General features: G+C 44.9%; 1 protein-coding gene across 2 annotated transcripts in view; it reads left to right on the forward strand.

Moving 5' to 3' along the window:
• The window catches only part of Fubp3 (far upstream element binding protein 3), a 48610-nt gene that overhangs the window by 11542 nt on the left and 19198 nt on the right, over positions 1 to 17870 (forward strand). The window contains exons 2-6 of one of the 2 annotated variants that reach the window (XM_046451516.2): positions 299 to 404; positions 12216 to 12249; positions 14595 to 14644; positions 15030 to 15101; positions 16300 to 16357. In XM_046451516.2, coding sequence (XP_046307472.1) covers positions 299 to 404; positions 12216 to 12249; positions 14595 to 14644; positions 15030 to 15101; positions 16300 to 16357 — 320 coding nt within the window. The remainder of the gene's footprint in view (positions 1 to 298; positions 405 to 12215; positions 12250 to 14594; positions 14645 to 15029; positions 15102 to 16299; positions 16358 to 17870) is intronic. The other variant, XM_046451517.2, reaches the window with a different exon arrangement.

Genomic DNA, 17870 nt, shown 5'->3' on the forward strand with positions numbered 1-17870 from the left:
CATGTATTTAAAAGATAAAATCAATTAAAAAAAAGATGAGGCATACCTATATATTTAGTAACTACTTAAAAATATGGATTTGCCTGTAAAGGCACAGTTTGGGAAGTATTTTTATTTCTAAAGACATTATTAAGGCCAAAAGAAAATTCAGTTCACAGGGAAAACTGGCCTGTTGTGATGATGCCTTACAGTAAGGTCGTTGGGGGAGAAGCAGGTAACAGCCCCTTCATGGGACTCTTGTGTGTTCTAATACGGCTTTGATTTGTTACTGAGTATTTAAATCTGATTCTCTTTGTAGATTGCTGCTAAGATTGATTCGATTCCTCACTTGAACAACTCCACGCCTCTCGTGGACCCCTGCGTGTATGGATATGGCGTGCAGAAACGGCCCCTGGACGATGGAGGTGAGTCCCCTGCGTGCCCTCCCGCAGGGTCGGAGTGAGCCTACCAGCCATGCTTGACTCTTTCAGCCCTTTCCTTAAACGGCTCTTTCCAGCATCGCTCTCTTGAGAGGAATGGTAGAGGGGATGTATTTAAGATAATTGTTCTCAACAGTTCTCCAGCATTTGAGTTCCTATTTGCCTTGATAATACAGAAATTTTTTCAGCTGGGCTCCAAGGTAAAGACTTGGCCTTGAACATCCATCTGGAAGTCATTTGACCCCTTTGAGAATTTTGATTTAGCTCTCAGTTCTTCTAGTGCATGTGTGGAAATTGAAGTTCCCACTTTCCTCCAAAGAAAAGCTAAGATTTGGTGTGCAGCTCTGAGGAAGCTGTGGCTGCGTCTTGTACTCCAAGAAAGGAAGCAGGGATGGTGACCTTTCACAATATCTGCTGGGTTTTCACCTCCCCATTTATGACAAGCTCTTTCGAGAAGCTTCTGTTTTTATTTTATTCATTCATACATTTAATGTTTTCTTCATTTTTGTTTTCTTCTCCATCCCAAAAGGAATTTGAGAATCTTGTATAGGGTGTGAGGGTCACTTGATGACACTTACATCCTCACATAGTTAAGGGTCTTCTCTGGTCTTCTGCTGTTCTTTCTGTCTGTGTATGCACTCAATTGTTTATGGTTTTGCTTATTTCTGTGATACAAGTGAAAGAAAGGAAAGTGCAGAACAGAAGTGTTGTATCTTCCAAAGAAAGTAACTGTTTTTATGTACTTAGAAAAAATATAATTTGGCTGGGTGTGGTGGCACATGCCTAAACTCAGGAGGCTGAGACAGGAGGATTGCAGGTTCAAGGCCAGCCTCAGGGATGGGTCTATGGCTCCGTGGTAGAACATTTGCCAGCATGTCTGAGGCACTGGGTTAATCCCCAGCACAACATAAAAATAAATAAATAAAATAAAGGTATTGTGTCCATCTATAATTAAAAATAATTTTTAAAATAATTTATTATTTATTTTAATACCTTTTTAAAATTTATTTTTATGTGGTGCTGAGGATTGAACCTAGGGCCTCACAAGTGCTAGGCAAGTACTCTACCGCTGAGCCACAATCCTAGCCCTAAAAATATTTTTTAAAACTAGCCAGACTCAGCAACTTAGTGAGCCCCTGTCCAAAATAGAACATAAAAGGTGCTGGGAATGTGGCTCAGTGGGTTCAGTTCCTGGTATAAAAAAATAATGTGTGTGTGTGTGTGTGTGTGTGTATATACACACGTGTATATACATACGTATACATACACATATGTAAATTTGGTGCTACTGCAATTTCTTTGGTTTCTTCAGGAATTCTAAAAGTAGAGATGGCCATTGTTTTTAGATGTGGGAAATTTTTGAGTAATTGTTTAGACTGACAAGGTGAAGACTTTGAGGATACAGCATGCATCATTTTGAGTATAAAATTCTTGTCGTTGTTGTTGTTTTGTTTTGTTTTTTAACTATTTAAGGTCACACATGTGGATAATCTACCCCAAGGCCATTGGAACTAAGATAACCATTTGAACTGCTGCTTCAAAATGGTGCTCTACGATCTTTTTATACATTACTGATGTTGGTATTTTCTTAGACCAAATGTGACTGATGACATTTTCTGCGTTTTTGCCTTAGCTAAGAGCTGTGATGCAAAGTAACCTTGCCTTTGTAGGGTGTTCATGCTTTGAACATCCAGTGATGTCCTATGGGACATCAATGTCAAAATCAAACTGAGCTCTCTGGCTCTGAGCGCAGGTCTCATTAATGGACACAGTCTCCATGGCCCAGTGTTTCCAGAAGTCAGGATCGATACATCTCACAACTCATCAGTCTTTCATGACAATTCAGCCTTGTTTTCCGCAGAGTTGAAGTGTCAAACCTTAGGCACACAGTGAACAGGTAAGAGTACCTGTGTCCTTTGCATAAGGACCACCTAAATATTTGCAAATGAAACCCCTCTCCTGCATTGTGCAGACATCTTTCTCCCATCAGTCCTTTGTGTATCCATTTGAAAGAAATCAGTAAAAGGTTCCGAATCTATCGATAAGGGAGAACTGGGTAGCAGACAGATGTAGTTGACCAACAGCCAGAATCATACTTAAAAACCAAGTTCATTATTATATCATGTGTCTTCACCTGATATTTCGAAATGCATATTTTTAACCTGTTTGCCTTTTGAAGAATAAATACTCATAAACAAAATGAACGCAATTTCTGTTTTCCTCTCTACATGTTAAGCCTTCTTACAGTGGGAATGGGCCACTCTCCCACTGGATACTGTGATGTGTGTCCTGTCGGATTTGTCATCATCTCTGGACGTCTTGTCTTCTGTAACAATGGAAACTGTATTGAAGAACAAGACATTTTTTCCTCAGGCTTCTTACATTCTACATCCCAGATGATAAAACTAATCTTTCTGTTGATCATTGTTAAATAACAGACTTACACATTTCTCCAAGTTTTTTCCTTGTAGAGTTCGGGCTTGCTATTGAATAGCTCAGCAAGAACCTTAGGAACCTGAGCTTTTGGGGCCTCTTGGCCTGGTCTTTGTCAGATATGTTCTAATGGGAATAAAGGTACTGGGCCAGTTCTCTGTGTCTTGAGTTAGGTATATGAACACACAGACCCTGTTGGGGGAAGTGATGTCCTCTGTTAACCTGATAGCTTTCTGAGTCTTGCAAGTCTTGCTGTCATTGCAATAAGAATTTAGAAAATCCCAGAGCCTGGATACAGAACCAGAAGCAGGAATGTCAACACTTTTTTCCTAGCATTAAAGATTTCCAAAGGTTTTGCAGGTTCTTGTTTGGTTTGGCTTGGGGTTTCGTGATAGATGCTCACCAGATCGCTTCTTTAGCAATGTGAACTTTCTGATTTAACTGTGAAGCAGGGTTCTTTAACCTTTAGGAGGTTGAAGTTCAATCACTTAAAACTTTTTGGAGATGTTATTCACTTAAAAGCACTTTACTTTAACTAGAAAGAACCTTACTGTAGACTTGACTCAGGACAGTTGAGATTTTCAAACATAAACTGGAAGATGAATTGTGTGAGGCAGTGCAATAGGGGACAGGTTGGTTCTTGGTGTACAAGGGGGCTTGGTTTAATTGCATTCCAGAGAGTGACAATTTTGAGCTGTCTGTGAGATTGCTAGTTCCTGATCCTGCTTGGGACCAAGCAAGGAATTTGGAGCTCAGCTTTCAGGGCCTGCCTAGGTTCCCTTCCTCAGCAAGAGCAGTCATTCCACAGCCCTCCAGCTTCACATCAAATCATTTGTACCGTAGCATCTTCAGTCTTGACACCTGAACTTTCTTACAGTCTTTGAGATGTGTGTTTGGTACCTCAGCAATTCACAAATCCTGCTCTGGTCTCTCTATGGCACCTCTCCCATACAGTACTTTCTTCATGCTGCAGCTGGAGCCTCTTCCTGCAGCCACGCTGATGTATCCTGTGTCTCCTTTAGGACTACTGCAGCTTCCAGCAGTCAGAGGTCCAGATCTTCCTAAGCTGGCAATGGCCTCCCTGCCTTTCTAGTTTCTTTTCCTAGTCCTGTGCTCACCACTACAGCCTAGGCATCTCTTCTCTTTGCTCTTCCTGAAAGTTATCCCCTCGCCAGTTCTTTACCTGGCCATCTCTCACTCACTTTCAGGTCTCAGAATTGATGTGACTTACCAGGTGCCATGGTGCACACCGGTAATCCCCATGGCTTGGGAGGCTAAGGCAAGAGGATCACAAGTCCAAAGCCAGCCACAGCAACTGGATGCCCTAAGCAACTCAATGAGACCTTGTCTCTAAGTATAATACAGAACAAGGCTGGGGGTGTGGTTCAGTGGTTAGGTACCTCTGGGTTCCATTCCCAGTAGCAAAAAAAAAAAAAAAGAGTTGATGTGACTTCCTTCTAGAAACTTCTTTCGACATTTTTGGTGCCTGGCTTCCAAGCTCCCTAGCTGCTTCATCTTCTCTCCTTCTTTTTCATTCTTCCCTCCTTTCCCTTTGCTGTTTTTTCCTTTTCTCACACACCCACTTCACCAGTGTATAGTAAAACACATTCGGGGCTGGTCCTCCAAACTAGTTTTTGTCCCCTTTTGGTGGCACACAGCATCCCCTCTTTTGTTATGCAGGCACCAGGGCCCATGATGCTCCTCTCCTACCACATTCAACATGATCAGAGACTCTTCATTTCCCTTGTGCCTTGGAGAGTGAAACAAGTAACTCTCCTGCTTTACTTTACCCTGTCATATGCTGTGTTTAGCATCTTTAATGTTTTGTAAAAAGTAAGCTTCAAGTTTAAGAGGACAGTATGAGCTGAGCGTTTTAGAAATATAGATTTGGACTTAATTGCACATTGACAAGTTTTTGTTGCAGCAGTAGGGATGGAACCCAGGGTTTTGTCCATGGGCAAGTACCCTTTTTTCTTTTATTTTGAGGCCGGGTCTGGGTGCTTTCCCCAACTTGACCTTGAACTTGCAATCCTCCTGCCCCTGCCTCAAGTCACTGGGATTATGGGCGTGCCCTGCTGTGCCTGTCCGGAAAGCTTTTTCTTAAAAGAGACCAGGTTGTAAATATTTTTGGCTTGCACCTCCTGAGCTGTGCCATTGGAACTCAGAAGCAGCCACGGATGATAGGTAAACACGTGGCAGATGAACATGGCTGTATTTCAGTAGTATGTTATTTACAAAAGCAGGCAGCTGCCCTCAGGCAGTCTGCCAGCCCTGGTCTAGCATCAGCTCATGAATGAGCTCAAGCCTTTCTTTTTCTTCCTTTAGGAAAGCATACAGAGGCTGCCCTCCCTCCACTCTTCTCAGCCTCTCAGGGTCCACTGTGTACCTGCCTGGCTGCTTGAGAAACCAGGTGTTGCTTCTGTTTAACCCAGAGTTTTGATAGAGGGAGAAGTCGCTTGACCCTCCCCATAGTCAAGGAGTGCAGCGCCCCCCCAATGTCCTTCCCAGAGGGCTTCAGAAGCCCTGGGGCTTCTTGGGTTGAATTAAACAACCCCCCCTCACCTTCCCGTCTGTGTGAAGTAGACACCAGAACCAGAACTTTGGGTTCCTGCCACTGGGGGAGGAAGCAGAAGCTTGCAAGTGACTTTGAAATAGGCCCACCTTCTCTACCAGAGACTGTCTGCGATGAGTAAGTGGTGTAGACCCACACTGTCTCGTTCTTTTGCTGTTTTGGGAAGTGAAGGAAAGGTTCCTGCGTGTGCTGTCAGATGAGAACAGAATACTTGTGCTCCTTTACAAGTTTTTGTTTCATCACTTGTGTCACAGGGCATGGAGAAAGAGAAAAAGAGGAGTGAAGAGGAAACTCGCTGTTACACTGCTTGCTGCCTTGAGGCTAAGGGCTGAGGGGGCTGAAGTGGGTGGTCGGGAGGCTGCTGCGCGGGACCCACTCTACCTGGAGCCTGCGTGTGCCAGTCTTGGGAGATGGAAAAATGAAGTGCTGTGATGCTGGTCCTTTCCCTGAATGGAGGGTGGTAGAGGGTGCTGGAGGGGTGGAAACCAAAACTGAGACACCTCTGCCGAGAGTCATGGGGCTGGGAGAGATTTGCCTTTGCCGGAGGTGAAGCAAGTTAGGCAGTTCTCTGGCCCTCCTTTTCACGCTGCTGCGTGAAGACTTCTGGGGTTGGGTGGGCATGCATGGGCCAATAGAGGCATTCTCTATTAGCTTTGGCTAATTCTCTGTTAGCTTCTGGCTCTTCAGCTTCCTTCTTCCTTGAAATGGACCTCTGGGAATTGTATCTGCCCTGCATGGCCTTCTCCTTGCCGCACACTTGTTGAATTCCCCTTCCTTGGTTTGGTTGGTAAGTCAAGGACTCAGGGTGGAGAGTCCCCAGGAGACACAGTGCAGGGGCACTGTGAACACTGTTCACAGTCTTGGTGGGGAACACTGAAGCAGAGTCTGAATTTTATCCAGATAATAACTCCTGGCAGAGGCTCTGCGCCCTGCCCTACTGGACCCTGTTCCTCCCTCCATCTGTACGAGTCAGGATTACAATTCAGAGTTGAGGTGGTGGTCAAATGGACACATGTATGTGTGAGGTGGAAAAAGGAAGTGAGATTCTTTTTCCTGGCAGAGTGTGAACTGACTGGTTGGTTGACAGTTGGCTTAGCCAGCGAGGTGGAATAGTGGGCATTTCCCCAAAAACAAATGGGCTAAATCTGCTGCAGGAGTGCTGTGACAGAGCTGTAACTGGAGCTCACAGGCAGTACCTGTTGCGTGCCTTACAACCATCAGTCTGGAGAAGAAATCATAGGTATCAAATTCAAAGAGGTTTCCTAGTTTTTTCCAATTCTTTTAGGAAATATGTTAACCAAAATGTCTTTCTACCCTGGCTGAACATCAATATCACTGCAGGAGGCCCCCCCGTTCTTTGTTTATTTTTGGTACCAGGGATAGAAGAACCAGGGGTACTCTACCATTGAGATACATCCCCAGCCCTTTTTATTTTTTTATTTTGAGACAGATCTTGCTAAGTTGGTAGGATTACAGGTGTGTGCCACTGTGCCTTGCACTCTACAGGAGCATCAGGATTTATCTTGATGGTACAGCCTGTCCAGGAGACAGTTTTACAGTCCTACAGAACTTAGCATGTACTTGTCATACAACCCCAAGTTGTACTCCTGGGCCTTTATCCCCAAGAAATGCAAACTTAACATTCACTAAAAAAAAAAAAAAAAAAAAAATACCTGTCCGCAAATCCTTGTCACAGCTTTATTCATAACAGCCCCAGACTGCAAACACCCAGACGTCCTTGAGCAAGTGAAGGGTTAGACAGACAGTGCTGGTGTGAGACTGAGCAGCCCAGGAACAGGCTGGTGGTACAGGGGACCTGCAGCAACTTGGCTGAGTTTCCAGGGAGCTGTGCTGTGTGCCACGGGCAGAAAGGCAGTCCCCAAAGACTACACATTGTGTTATTCTCTTGGCATAACATTTTTGGAATGGACAGTAGATCAGTGATTGCCGGGGGCAGGGCGGGGGGGCTAGGGATTGAATGTTGGAGGAGGCCCTGGACAGAATGAGAAAAGGTCACAGCTACAAGGAAGCATGAAGCTTACACTCCAGTTGTATAGATAAGAACACAGAGGTCTGGAAAAGTAATTTTGACTCAGCCAAATATCTAATATGACATAAGGGAGATTTGAACCTTGACCTCTGTCTCATGTGATGTAAGACACTACTGCTTGGAAATGGGAATCCAAAATCTGATAGGCTGGGGTTTAAATCCTAGCCCTGCCAGTTGTTTGCTGTGTGATTTGGGGTAGGTTGCTTAATGTGTCTGAGCCTCTATTCCTCACTTGTAGGATAGAGCTAATAGTACTATTGTCACTAATTTTTTTTTAAAAAATATGTTTTTAGTTGTCAACAGACTTTGTTTATATGTGGTGCTGAGAATTGAACCTAGTGCCTCACTCATACTAGGCAAGCACTCTACCACTGAGCCACAGTCTCAGCCCACAAAATTTTTTAGGAGGGTTATATCAAGGTATTTTCGAACTTTTTAAAGTACCATTTACTGAGACAGGAGCATCATAAGTTCAAGGCCAGCATAGGCAATTTAGCAAGATTCTCTCTCAAAATACAAATTTTTTCAAGAAGAAAAATTAAAATACGACATGAGTTAATCATTTTTCCATCAGAACTAGTTGGTGTGCACATTAAAACATTTAACTAAGAGGTTTATTAAATGCATATTCTTATTATATGTGGTATTTCATTTTCTCTTTCACTTTTAGTATAGCGCCTTGTGACTGCTCTGTTGATTTCATGACCACTGACTGAAGTGAAAATACGGCCTAGTGCTGTGAAGGTAATGTCACAGAAGCACTCTGCTCTCAGTGGCGCTCCATTGCTTGTGCTAGGGAGGGTGCAGGCCTCAAGGCATCCTCACTCCTGGAGGCTGGGTTAGTTCTGAGCGAGCACTTTCTCCTTTCCCCACCGGATGCTCAGCTTCTGAGGGCAAAGATTTACCTTGTTGATGATTTAATTCTCAGAACCCTAGCACAGTGTTCAGCACCTGAAAGGCGGTGTGGAAACCTCTAAGATGAAGGGTGGGGATGGATGCAGAGTTGACATGGGCCTAGGTGCTGAGGGTTGGCTGGAGCGCAGGATCCCTTGCTCTCCCTGCAAGTGCTGAAATGGGAATGGCAAGAAGGCCTCTGGGAGCATTCTTAGAGGACAGAGTGGACCAGACAGATGAGGCACCAGGGGTCTTTCCCACTTGCAAAGGCTCGTAGACTACAAGGAGGAGTGGTGTTATTGAGGTAAACTTTTCTCTCACTTAAAAAATAATTCACAAAATTACTAACAGAGAACTTCCATAGGCCTTTCCGCTGAACTCAGCAAGGTGGTGTTGGGTGGCCCGGGGCAGAGCTGCTGCCCAGGACACAGGAATTCCGCCTTTGTGTCTCCCTAGCTAATGCTGTGTCCCTGCCTTAGCCGGGGCCTGGGAGAGGACTGGTCAGAGTCAGAAGGGATGGAGATCCAAGGAAGGGGCTGAGTGGAGGATGTTTTCCAGATCTGAAGAGGGAGGGTCGGTGTGTTTTTGTCAGTCACACAAGAACTGTTGACATTCCTCCCCTGGCTGCGCTGCTCACCTGCCCTTCTGCGCGTGATGCCAGCCGTGTTGTCTGAGCTGTCGTGAGGAGTAATTGGTACTTCTGTTCCTTGGGGTTTGGGGGAGAGGAGAGCGTCTATTAAAATTGATGCCTGTTATAAAGTCAGGTCTGTGGCCCAGTAATACTTTGTTAGCATTTCTTCTAGGGGAGAAGAATGAAGCCTGGTCTTTTTTTTTCTTCTTCTTCTTTTTTTTTTCCTCCTCACTAATAGGAAAGAATATGTCTGGCCACCTTGCTGCATTTTTTAAAGATCATTATTGAAATTGGCAGAGTATTACTCTTCAGAAAGAATTTCTTATATTGTAGGAAGCCTCTTTTCCACAAGAAGTTCATTTTCCCATATGTAGCCCAGGCAGCTTCCTATTATGTCGTGTGCAGGGTAAATGAGAGCCACCCCGTGTGCGTGTGTGCTGAAATTGAGCTGAGGGGAACTTTGAAGCAAGACGAGGCGTTGTCAACCAGCATGCACCATTAACAGGAAATAGGACTGATTTTATTCAGCATTTTTCCTTCTTTACAGTAAAATGACTGTAGTTACCATTAAATTGAACTTGATAGACATCCCATCTGCCTCCCTGCAGACTGAGGAGAAGTCACCTGTCCCTGGAGCTGGACATATCAGTTTGCTGTATGAGTGCCCAGTGACCCTTCATCTCACTGCTGGTTTTCATTTTTGGGCACCAATTTGGGAATGCTGCCTAAGGGAACCAAGCTTTAGGTCACATGCTTTAGCATTGGGCCACAGCCTTTTCCTGGACAAGGGAGAGTGTTTGTCCTTCTCAAGGTCTGCCAACTCAGAGAGCGGGTACTCTGCATATCGTTTGGTTTTGTTTTGGGTGGTGTGGCCTCAGTAGTCCTTGCATCTTTGGGATGGTGGCGAGTGCAATTTTATGTTCAGTCTCTGAGCATCTCCACCTGTCAGCAGAGCAGCTGGCTGTCAGAGGTGCCGCTGTTGCGCAGAGCCTCTGTGACACATACGTTGCCAACAAAAAGGCATTTCCATTTCTGTGGCGAGCACAGAATTTGGAGTGGCCTTTAACAGAAGACTTTGAGTGTTCTCTAGAGTCTCCTGAAGTCCCCCACTGCAGCGGTGCCCTGTGCTGTTGCCATGGCTTTTCGTCTAGACAGACATACCTGAAGAGCATTGTCCTCTTTTTTTTTTTTTTTAAGAGAGAGGTGAGAGACAGAGGGAGAATTTTTTAATATTTATTTTTTTTAGTTTTGGGCGGACACAACATCTGTTTGTATGTGGTGCTGAGGATCGAACCTGGGCCGCCCGCATGCACGCACGCACGCCAGCCAGGCGAGCACATTACCGTTTGAGACACATCCCCAGCCCAGAGCATTGTCCTCTTGATGTCTCTAACCCAGTAGCCCACTGGACCAGGAGCTGCCCTCTGACCTCATTGCATGTTGGGGCAATAGGTACCTCTCTTCCATGGCCCTGTTTCAAGATATTTAGTTCTTCTTCAATGGATTATTTACCTTCTAGAAGAGAAATTCTGGTGGTAATTGGGAAAGCTGAACTTGACTCAGAAAGGAGCAGCTAAGCAGACCTGCAGGCACTCTGCCTGGACCTCCTTCAGTGCATTCTTTTTATTCCCACTGCCTTTGGTGGTGGACAGTGCAGGGCTGAGTCTTTCCAAGCTGGGGATTGTGTATGTGAAATGGGACTCGTGAGCACTGCCAATCCAAACTGAGAGCATTTGTGACATTAAAACTGGGTGTGCGGGCTGGGGTTGTGGCTCAGCGGTAGAGTGCTCGCCTCGCAGGTGAGAGGCCCTGGGTGCGCTCCTCAGCACCAGATAAACATAAATAAAGTAAAGATATTGTGTTCAACTACAACTAAAAAAAAAAAAAAACTGGGTGTGCGAAAAGAAAATTTAAGTCAATTAAAAAACATTTCTCTTATCCCTGAGATAAGCAGATTAACAGTGTATAGTGTCGATGTTTTGGCTGCAGACCATTATTTTGCTATTGATCAGAAGAAATATGGTATTTCTGGATCAATAGCTTCAGCAAACTCATCAGCTCTCTTTACCTTTTGGAACATAGTTTCTCTCTGCTTTTTCTTCTTCCAGAATGTCATTATCTGGTTCCTTTTCCTTTTGTCTCTATGACCAGCTACTATCCAGAGAATGACAGGGTCACATTTGAACAGGAAGAAGAGCAGTTGGAGTTCTGTATATATGTTAGACCTTTTTGCTCTTTGTCCTGAAGTTGATGTCATTGATCCTTTCCCACTTACCTCTTATCTATCCTTGTAATGACTTTCCCCAAAGACATATTTTTGAATGCTCTTTTTAGCATCTTGTAAGATACATTGAGTTCTTTGTAATATGTTTGGTTCTTAGATTTTTTCATTGTCTGCTGGATATGTTTTCTAAGCTGCATTTTCCAGGAGAGAAATGCCACAGAATCATTTTTTGCTGATGGTTGGTGAAGGAGACACTCATCAATAGCTGAAAGAGGAGAAATTGGAACACAAAGCGTAGCTAAAGTGGTTTTGTGGGAATGTGATTACAGAGTTGGTTTTAATAAGAGGCTGTTTGGCACTGTTGTCTCTGTGAAATGGGCTTCAGAGGCGGCTGTACTCTTCGTGTCCACCCCATGTGTTTGGAGGGCCATGGTGGGCCAGGGAAGAGGCCTGGGAGGGAGGAGGCCTGATCCCCTTGGAGCTGCTTGTGCCCTTCTGAAACGGGTGGGAGCCTGGGGGCTGTCCCCTCCCTGTGGCTGCCAGGAACATATGTGCCTGTTCTTAGTGACTGCAGCTGCCTGGAGCAGTCCTTAACAATGCTTCCAGAAGGGTAAATCTTCTCATTTGTTTTTAAAAGAGAGAGAAGGAGCCGCTCAGTCTTTACATTGAGTTTGGATCCAGAGCAGGAGGGAGGTAGGAAGTTAGAGGGATTTAAGCGAGCAGGATTTTCTCCCAGGCCTCTCAGCATGTGGACACACAGATCAATTTCTTATCCTGCATTCAGCTGGACACTGGGTTAGAGACTGTTGATCAAGACGTCCCCTCCTGTTTCATATCATATAACGCATTCATTTCAGCCACTGAGCCTAAATTACTGTTTGCTTTCTTTCTGCCTTCCTTCCCCCCCGAAATGGTAAGAACTCGTACAAGGATGAAGTTAGTTTATCCGTGCTAATGCTTTGATTTTTCTTTTCTCTTTCTCTTTGCCACAGTAGGTAACCAGTTAGGGGCCTTGGTACATCAAAGGTAAGCAGTGGGTTATGTTTTATTATTTATTGATCATTTCTAATTGTTTATTGATCCACCATCTGTACTAGAGTGTTAGAAAGTCAGAGGTTGGGAGTGTGAGAGAAACCGTGGGCTAGATTTCTTTAAAACTCCAGGTTTTTGCCAGCCCTTTCCAAGACAGTATAAGCCCAAGGGATGGTCTGATACAAGATATTAAAAAGCAGGTGTTTTGTACAAAAACTTAAATGACTTCCAGCGTGTTGGAGCTGCTCTTTTCTTCCAACATGTTTAATTTAAAAGGAAAGAATATGACGTTGTCCCACCTGGTTTTATGGCTTTCCCAGTGTTTTATGAATTCTTAGCTTCTTCACTGGGGAAGAGTTTGGGGTCTTGGCCCACTGGAGGTGCTGATGGTGCTCAGGGAGTGCGTGGCTGGGGAGGCCAGAAACCAGGGTTCTAGCCCCAGCATGGGGACAGGGTCTTACTTGCCAGAGAACCTCAGCTAGCTGTCTGGTGAGTCCTCTGCCTGTTTCCCTCAGCCTTCCTTCTGTTGGTGTTGAGGATTTAGAAAGCTGTAAAGATCTGTAGGCCAGCAGTAAGGATAGGCTATTATGGCTTCACTGTTATTCTTAAAAAAGGAAGTAGGACACAGGAAACTGAGCCATTCTTTCTCTTTAATGAGGAATCTTACTGACACCTAGATCCCTTGACCTTGACTTGTGTGGATATGTTTTACCCTCTATGTTCTGCTTGAATGTTGGGGAGTTTCTAGAAATCATCAGGTATTAATTAACCCAGACATTTATCTTGGGTTTTCTTGCTGATTCCTTGTTTGCTTTGTTTTGTTAATGAATTAAGATAATTTAAATGAGGAATGAAACACTGGCTGTCCTACGCCATACTTAGGATGTTTCTTTCCAAAATGTCTGTGCCAAACGTGGTAGTCAGAGTTCAGCCTCACGTTTAGAAAAGAACCTTTTCTTCCAAGAAGCCCAAAGCAGCTTGTCTCTACATCTCTTCCCCAGAGTCTGCTGATGTTGTTCCTGAGGGCCAAGGAGCTGCCCGAGCTCCGTGACATTTTGTGTTGTGTGTTGAAGACCCTCTAGTCAATTCCCGCGTAATGTTTTCTGAGAGTAGACAGCTTGTGCTCCATGCGATGGGAGCAGCAGCCTCTCAGTCACGCACACAGGAGTGCTGTCATCCTGGAACAATCAGGATTCGCCTCCTGACAGGGACCCAGCGTCTGCCGCAGGATGTTAGGCCAACAAGGGTTGGTGTCGGCTTCCACGGCACTGCTGATTAGTAAGCTGGGAACTGCCTGATTTGGGGTGAAAACACACATCCTGAGGGAGGAGACAAGCTGGTCCTTGCAGCCAGGCCCGAGGACAGGAGCTCCTGGAGGAGGTATTGCTGCCTCTCAGGGATTTAGCAGCAAGAGCTGTGGATGCTCTTGCATTTCTTCTAAGCACTGCTCTTGCCTCAAACCCACACTTCATTCAGTCCTTTCCATGGTGTGGACAAATCCAGCTGTGTGAAAGATGTTTAGAAGTGCTTGCTTTTTTTAAAAAAAAAAAAAAAAAACTACTTGGATTTAGCTTCTTCCCAAGGTACATGTTTAGATTTAATTGCTTTCTGGGGTGTTGGGCAAATTGGATATTGTCCATGATCCCTGTTTTGTTTGAAAGAGGCAGTGCAGGGGTGTGTGTGTGTGTGTGTGTGTGTGTGTAGGATTTTTGTTTTTTATTGTTTGTTTTGCAGTGGAGGGGGATTGGACATAATAGGTGAGATAGCATTTAACGGAAGTACTTTGCAGAGTAAGTGAGGTGATCATTCTGTTCTGGTCAACACTGATTAGGCCTCTGCTGGATACTGGTTTCATTTGGGGCATTTCACCTTAAAAAAACAGATAAATTGGAGAGAGGCCAGAAAACCATAAAAAAGGCTGGGAGATCAGGAATGTCAAAGTAAAGTTGAATATCGCTGGTCTAGCGAGAACACTGTAATAGAAGTCTACACATCTCCCCAGGCCCCAGAGGATCTGTAAGGAAAGACCCTGGGATTGATGCCTCAGGCTGAGGGAGGACCTGGTGAGGTATAAGTTAAGCATCTGTATACAGAATGGAGGGTGGGGGCTTGTGGCCCAGAAGTTTCTTTCTCTGACATAAGGAGACGAAGACGCTGGTTTTGAAATAGCCATTGACCAAAGGTTCATTGATGGCTCTCTGTAGAAGCTTGTGATTCGTTGGCTAAATTGCGCAATTTATTTTAACCCTTGAAAATTGCCAGTTTGGGAAGCTGGGGAGTCTAGAGTGGCTGCAGAATTCTATACTCTATATTTTTTCCAAAATATTCTTTGTTTTTAGGGCAGTAATAACAGAAGAATTCAAGGTGCCTGATAAAATGGTTGGATTTAGTAAGTATCCACATTATCCACTTATCCTCTAATTCCCATCTTCTTTTTTTTCTTTGCATGTCACCTGTAGTAGAATACTTCGCATGTATGTTCCCCACATACCTAAAGTGCTGCAGATTTCTCTCCAGGCCAAGGGAGAGACCAGAGCTTAGGGTCATAGACACCCTTGCCCCCCGCTCCAGCTACAATACCCTGTATCTATCTGCTGTGCTTCATATGCAGTTTCCTTTGGTGTAGTGCCCAGAGAGTTGAGATGGGCTCACAGGGGCCAACTTAATTTGTAGTGAGCAGTGGGTGAAGTGTAACTGTTGAATTAATTATGTCATTCGTGCATGGTTAAATACAGAATGAGAGGTACATTCTGACTCTGTTCAATTTGTTTCAGTTATCGGCAGGGGAGGTGAGCAGATTTCGCGGATTCAAGCAGAATCTGGTTGCAAAATTCAGATTGCTTCAGGTAAGGGCTTCTTTTTCACAGATCTCCATTTGATAGAAATAAGTATTTTGCACAGTTTTCCAGAGTTGGTACCTTTGCTTGTTGCTTAGAAGTTTGGGGGTTTTGGTAAGTATATGTGATTGCTGTCTCCTTGCACCTCTGGAGTTGGACTCCCACATAAGCACCAAAGCAAAAGCCAGTCCAGAGATAGGACTTCGGTCTGGCTTCTGGGGTGGACCCTCCACAGCTCTGTGGCCAGGCATGGCTCCTTCCTAGCACCTGCCAGCTATGTTTTCTGCACCAGAATATTACGCCAGACACAGTGGGGACTGCATCCTGGCCCCCCGGTGAGCTATCCTTCCCATTGTGGAAAGAGGACACCTGTGGTTTTGGTTGAATTAGCCTGTTTCATACACATTTCAGGACCTTTCCTGGCAGGGTCGGTTTTGACCACGCAATATGTAGAGAGATGGATTGAAGAACAGTTTTTATTTTTTTATCATCTCATATGAGTTTGAACTCTTTCCATTGGGGAGGAAGGGGTCTAGAGGACATTCAACTAGAAGAACGTCCTAATGTTAAAGAGGTGTCTTTACCGTATCTTGAAAGCATTAACTGCTGGTGGCTATTTCTCTTTCAAGTTTTTGAGGAAGGATTTTAAGAAGTACTTTTTTAGGAACAAACTGAAGCATCACATGGGCAGCTGGAAAGAAAGATTTTCCTCTCTTGTCAAATGGCCCAGGACCAGCTCCACGTAGCTGTTACTGATCTCTTTGGATATTCATGCAATAACTGGTAGTAGTCATGGGTACTTACCGTTAAGTTCCTTAGCAGCGTGTCTCAGAGCTGTTTGCGATTGTGTGACCGTTAAACTGCTCTACAGGTGGAGAAACTGAGGAATGGCATGCCACAGTGACTCCAGGGATGACTAGCTTGTGGGCGGGTCAGAGCAAAGCTGAGGCTGGTGGCTAATTCTCATCTGCATACCTCTGTGTCCTGCCACCTCCCTGTGGGACTTGTTTCCAGTTTGAGAACCTAGGGTGGAGCTGCCAGCTTCGTGTTCCATCCCCATGCAGAGGAGACTGTCCTTTTGGGGAGACTGGGCTTCTGTGGAGCTGGTGTAGGACCCAGCACCAGAGAGACAGTCTGCACACAGAGGCAAAGGCACACAGTCGCTGATGCCCACCAACACACCTCATCTTCTTGGTTCTTCTTATAGAGAGTTCTGGGATTCCAGAGAGGCCCTGTGTACTTACCGGAACCCCAGAAAGTATTGAGTAAGTTTATTTTATTTACTTTTCCTTTCACTCTTCTTCCTCCTTCCCCAAATGGGGAGAAATGGAAGGGCAAAACGGTCCCCGAACACTGTCAGTCTGGGCTGCAGTCTGGACACACATCATACGCTTCAACAGGACAAAGATCTGGGAGGTCGCCACACCTGGGGAGCTTTTCTGTTACCAAATACACAAGGTACTGCCTCTTCCTTAACCCTGCAGGGTGCCTCACGGCCATCTCCTTCATAAGCCAGGCTTTAGGAGCAGACATGCATCCCACCTGGACAAGCTAATCAACTTCTTCTCAAGAGTTAACGTCTCCTTTACCTGGGCAGTGCTGGAAGAGAGGGCCTATCAGGCTGTGAGCTACGTAGAGCCTTAGCACCAGGTCTTTTGCCTGGTCTGACCCCTCACCCTCTAATATTTGTGAACCAGTTCTTCATTCTTTGTGACTTTTGCTCTACAGAGTGTTGTATAAACCAGCCAGAGGGTGTCTTGACTGTTGGGGCCCTCGCAGTTGCCCTAAGACTGGCATTGCTTTCCTCTCCTGGTTCGCACATGCTCAGAGCCTCGTACCCGATAGATGTAGGCCTCCTAAACCAGGAACCTCCTAGGGAAAGGGGATATGCTGACTCTAAGTCATCTCACTTTCCTTTTTCAATCTATTGAGTAGCATTGCATATGGGCACAGGGCGCTAAGATTATGTCTGGCTCAATAGGTAGAATTGTTTTATTGTTTCCATTTCTTAGGAGTCTAGATGAGTTTAAATTCTCTTTTTCTCTGTAACATTGCAAGTAGTGAACCAGAATAAATGTCCCTGGCAGGTGTGCATTATAGGGCAAGCTGGATGGTTTAGCTGGAGTCAAGGCATTTTCCTTCCAGCACAGGTTAATCTAGTGCACTAGCAAAATATTAAAAGCTGCTGTAACTGAGAAGATACACAAAGATGATTCTGTACACAAAATCTCAAGACTATAAAAAGCAACACCCATTTCCTACCTCTCTCTCTCCTTCCTTCCACCTCTCTAACCATTCCTGCTTTGTGTCTGCCCAAGGAGTTGAGGCAGTGGGATTTTAGCTTGTGGAGGAAGTAGTCTTGCCTTTTCCAGCCTGTTTGGTGGCTGACTCCTCCTCTGTCTCAGGAACCAAAAAATAGATGGTATTTGGCAGTTTAAAGAATGGATTCTGGCAGGCGCAGTGACTCATGCCTGTAATCCCAGCAGCTCAGAAGACTGAGGCAAGAGAATTGCAAGTTCAAAGCCAGCTTCAGCAACTGTGAGGCGCTGAGCAACTCAGTGAGACCCTGTCTCTAAATGAAATATAGAATATGGCTGGGGATATGGTCGAATGCCCCTGAGTTCAGTCTCTGGTACTAAAAAAAAAAAAAAAAAAAAAATGGATTCTGTACATACAGCTAGGGAAGATTCTGGTGCAGAAAAGGAAAGAAATTGGCTTGACAGGTGACATTGGTAGACTGGGTTGCACTGTGGCCACATTGCAGTTTCCCTCCCCCGG

Source organism: Marmota monax, unplaced genomic scaffold (assembly GCF_021218885.2).
Source record: "Marmota monax isolate L192 unplaced genomic scaffold, Marmota_monax_Labrador192_F-V1.1 WCK01_AAM20220418_F8-fsc00020, whole genome shotgun sequence".
NCBI classification, from domain to species: Eukaryota; Metazoa; Chordata; class Mammalia; order Rodentia; family Sciuridae; genus Marmota; species Marmota monax.